The sequence below is a fragment of the Papaver somniferum genome, chromosome 11 (genome assembly GCF_003573695.1).
Source record: "Papaver somniferum cultivar HN1 chromosome 11, ASM357369v1, whole genome shotgun sequence".
Classification (NCBI taxonomy): domain Eukaryota; kingdom Viridiplantae; phylum Streptophyta; class Magnoliopsida; order Ranunculales; family Papaveraceae; genus Papaver; species Papaver somniferum.
In genome coordinates, this window is record NC_039368.1 from 3,014,820 (window position 1) to 3,019,243 (window position 4,424).

The 4,424-nt window shown below is 38.6% G+C and overlaps 1 protein-coding gene across 1 annotated transcript; it reads right to left on the reverse strand.

The window, feature by feature from the left end:
• Positions 1-1,076: 1,076 nt before the first annotated feature.
• LOC113323934 lies at positions 1,077-1,640 on the reverse strand. Its single transcript, XM_026572279.1, has one exon. The coding sequence runs from the start codon at positions 1,638-1,640 to the stop codon at positions 1,077-1,079; it is 564 nt and encodes a 187-aa protein (XP_026428064.1).
• Positions 1,641-4,424: the final 2,784 nt, after the last annotated feature.

The following is a 4,424-nucleotide window of genomic DNA, read 5'->3' on the forward strand; positions in this document are numbered from 1 at the left end:
TAGAATGTTAAAACACCCTATCCATAGCCCTTGCTCTAAGAGTTCAAGTGCATGGAAATAAGCAGGGCTGCACAAAACCGACTCAACCCACCAACCGAATCCACATCCGCCTGAAATTACCCGCATCCGACCCAACCCACTTAGGAGGGGGTTGAATATGGGTCACAACATCAAAACCCATCGTATGGTGGGTCGATTGTGGGTGACAACTTCCCTCACCCGACCCAACTCACCCACCCACCTAAATATTTCTAAATTAATGCTAACCCTTAGATTACCTATCCTAGATGAACCATATCCATTGAAGTGATAATATATAATGCCTAAACCTAATCATCGGTAGCTTCTCTTCACTGAAGAGTCTTCAATCAGTTCCCTTCAACGGCAGTCTCAGAGGCTCAGTTTATTTTTTCATTTTCTCTTCGCTTTGTAAATCAAATCACAACATCACCAGCAACAATCAATCAACATCGTCACCAGTAAACCAACAACCAAAGGTGAGACTAGGAATCATTGTAATTTGTAAATACTAATTAGGGTTTGTTTCCTAAGATTGATTTTGGGTTGGCTTATTTCAATTGGGTTCTTAATGTAATGTTCATTGTATTTTATGGTGGGTAACCCACCACCCACCCGATTCAACCCACCGTAATGTGGGTCGGGTGAAAATCGACCCATTGTAATGTTGGGTTGGTTGCGGGTGACAACTTCTGTTACCCACCATCAGTGGGTTGGGTGACGGGTGAGGCCAAACCCGACCCAACCCGACCCATGTGCAGCCCTAGAAATAAGTGATTGCAGAGCAGTGAACTGATCTCTCAATTATTTTCCTTTTCTAGATTTTTCTCCTAATGCTTTGAGCGAAATAAGACTATTTAAGTATTTGCTTGTACACCAGACCACGTAGAATCCATATGCCAAAGTTCTGTTAAAGTTGTAGTTTTCGAATCATAACAACAGAGAGCTCTGTGAGACCATAGTAGAACCTGTTTTCTTTTTGTAACTGCAAATGGATGATACCTAGTGCCGTCTGATGGTATACTAAATTCTAAATTCCAACTCTCATGTCGTAACTATTAATTACACTGTTTCTTTTTCTTTAATGACCATATGTCAACGAATATTCTGCCTTGTTCTCCAGTTAATTGATAAACAGATAAGTAACCTCCCAACAACTTAAGAGTAAAATTTAAATAACCAATATCCATGCGCGAATAATCTGATGGTAGTGGAATCAATATGAATTTCTCAACTGCCAAATCAAAAGCCACAATTTTATGTTTCTCATTCTCTATCCAATGAAGGGCTCCGTTTGCAAAGACACCATTTCTACTGCCATCGGCTTCTGAATTTTTTGATATATAGATGTTAGGTCTTCCTTTGTCTCTCCACCCTAGAATGTTACCGAGAGTGTATACTTGGACTTTGAGGCACCGGTCCTTAGACGGATAACCACATCTAGCGTATATTCTAACAACCTTGTATTCATCAGCTGAAAAAATGTAGCCAAATCTACTAATAAAATCATCTCCAAAACGATGAGGCTTTTCATAGTCTTCCTCGACCAATAGGTTTTTTGGAAGATTAACAACTTCTCCGGTGACGGGATTACAGATATGTGGGATCATACAATACGTCATGTTCGACCGAGAAACAAACCAACCCATTGCATGAACCAACCAACTTGGACCAATAGCCTGCGGGGGAAGTAGAATGATGGGAATATTGATAAACTGCCCCACTCTCAATTTCGGTTTAATAAATTGCCCTCGTTTTTTTCAACTTTTCAAAACTGCCTCCACTGTTAACTTTTCCATCTAATTTAGTTTTCCATCCATTTTTTTTACTTATTTACCCTTTACTTGTCACGTTTATCTTCTACTTCATTTTTTCAGGTTCGTCGAGCTCGGTTCATGGATTTAGGGTTCGGGGTTCAGGGTTAGGGGTTTAAGGTTCATGGTTCAGGGTTCAAAGTTCAAGGTTCTGGGTTCATGGTTCACGATATAGTTCAGGGTTCAGGGTTAGGGGTTTAGGGTTCATAGTTCGGGCTTCGTTGTTCATGGTTCAGGGTTCATGGTTTACGATATAGTTCAGGGTTAGGGGTTTAGGGTTCATAGTTCACGGCATAGTTCAGGGGTAAATATGACTTTTTAACAGGTGAGATAACTGCCACCTTGCATTTAACGCGATGGAAAACGTTATTTGAAAAAAACGGGGCAGTTTAGAAAAGTGTAAAAAAGCGGGGACACTTTTTTTTACCCTAATTCAAAACTGGGTCACTTTATCAAAATTCCCTAGAATGATTATCGAACTTGGAAAATGTCTTGCAAGAGTAGCTTCCATGGATATGGATATCATCATACTGTTGTCCTCCATGGTAGAGAGTTGAAGATCTTTTCATATATGTTAGAATACGGGCATCCAACTCAAAACCAATTGGCAATGAGTGGAGAGGCCCATAGGATTATAAACCGCAGGATCTTAGATTACCCAAACAATGTGGGATTAATAATCTCAACATTATATTTCTCTCTATCTCGACAAGAAACAGGAGATCTAATTTTATATTGCTCAGTAGATCACCCCATGGTTTACAAACTAGTTTGCAGTTGATGATTGAATGGGGAGGTAAACGTAATGCTATGTCTAAGATGATATCTTGGGGTATCTTCTCCATCTTATATTAATTCTAGTGAAGGGTTACAACTTACAAATCTAAATTTTATTAACAACTTATATATAAACAAATTTTAGCCTTCCCGATTTGGGTGAAACTCAAAATAAGAAAACAGCTAGTATCTAGGTTTCCAAAAATAACTAATGAAACAAAATAAAAATAGGTAATGATGTCATAAAATTAGCTCTCCCCTGTCGTTTAGATCTCCTCTCGCAACTAAATTCTGAAATTTGCTTGTTTATGTTGTGAACATGGGAACACGTACAGAAAGTAAAACTTTGCATGTTTCTTGCAAAAAAACAGTAAAGAAACAAAACTTTCCTAAAATTCGTTATCTTGAAATTTCCTTTGTTACAGCTGCTTTGGCTACTTTTTAGGACCTTTGAAGTTGAATAGGGTTGGATGATAAGAAGCTCAATCAGCAGAACGTAGCAATTGGTTATGTGTTTAAACTGTTGTATTGGTACGTGAATGAATTGCAAATACGCGGAGGAATATAGTAAAATCAATGGTGGGAGTTGGTTGGAAACAGAAGCATTTCCAGACATTGTCTGCACGGAAAATGAAACCACCTACTGGGACATACAACCATCACTGTTCTCAACAAGCACATAAACCATTGAGTTCTATCCAAAAAGTTGTTGGAGTGTCGAAGGGGATTATCTACCAGAGTACATGTCAGCTGGTTTAATATTGTTGACAGCATAATAGGAGTGTCCCTATGAACCAACAGTTAAGCCATATGCAAGCTGTGAGACCGAGGAATAAGAGAAACATTGTTAAAGCTGGAGGATCCAGATGGTATACTAAGTTCTTTATTCCAACTCCAGTAGTTGTCGAATTCATCTTCTCCCATTTCATAGCCATTACATTTTTTTCTTATTCTTCAATGACCATATGTTAACAAATATACCTGGTCCGTCGACTCAAAATAATCTGGCAAGTCCATTAAGGACAACAGGCTAATGGAAACTCTTTAAGTTCTTATATACTTGGATCCATGATATGACCTGTGTTTTGCAAATTGCTAATGCATGGGAGTCCATGGAAAAGTAAAGTAATATACTGCTTTCAAGTTATCTCAAAAGCTGCAGTTCACTTGAAAAGCCTTAGGCAAGTGGAAACAGAGAAGAATTGGTTCGGCCAGAACAGTAACAAGCAAAACCTTTTCCCCTCATACTATTTTATTAAGGACATTGGAAAATAGCACAAAATGCCTCCATACTGTTACCAACAGGAATAGAGCTAAAACATCATTGACAGTCTGAAATGTAGTGATGTTAGTTTCCTAGTTGGGTTCAAGATAGAGAAGGGATTGCTAATCTCCTTACTTTCACACTTCACGAGATTAGTACCGCCTCTTATCCAAGATTGAGGAACATCACTACAATGTACATCGAGCAGTTGTCACAGATGAAGAAAACATCAATATATATGCTCCTTACCCTCATTGATGAAGAAATCCACCACTCTACTTTGAAGAGCATGGAGAATTGGTGTGCACTAGGACCAGAAGACTTTCCTGTTGACTTCTACAAAACTCAATGGAGCACTGTAGGTTTAGCAATTATCAAACTTGGCAAGCGTCTTGTAAAAGTCAGTGGATCCTGCTGACTTTAGGCCAACAGGACTTCGCACTACTTATAAAAAAAAAGTTTCCTGGTGAACCGATAGAAGCCTATTATGTAAATAATAGTCTCATCTTTTCACAACAAACCATTAATTACATGAATTAACCATTTGGAGC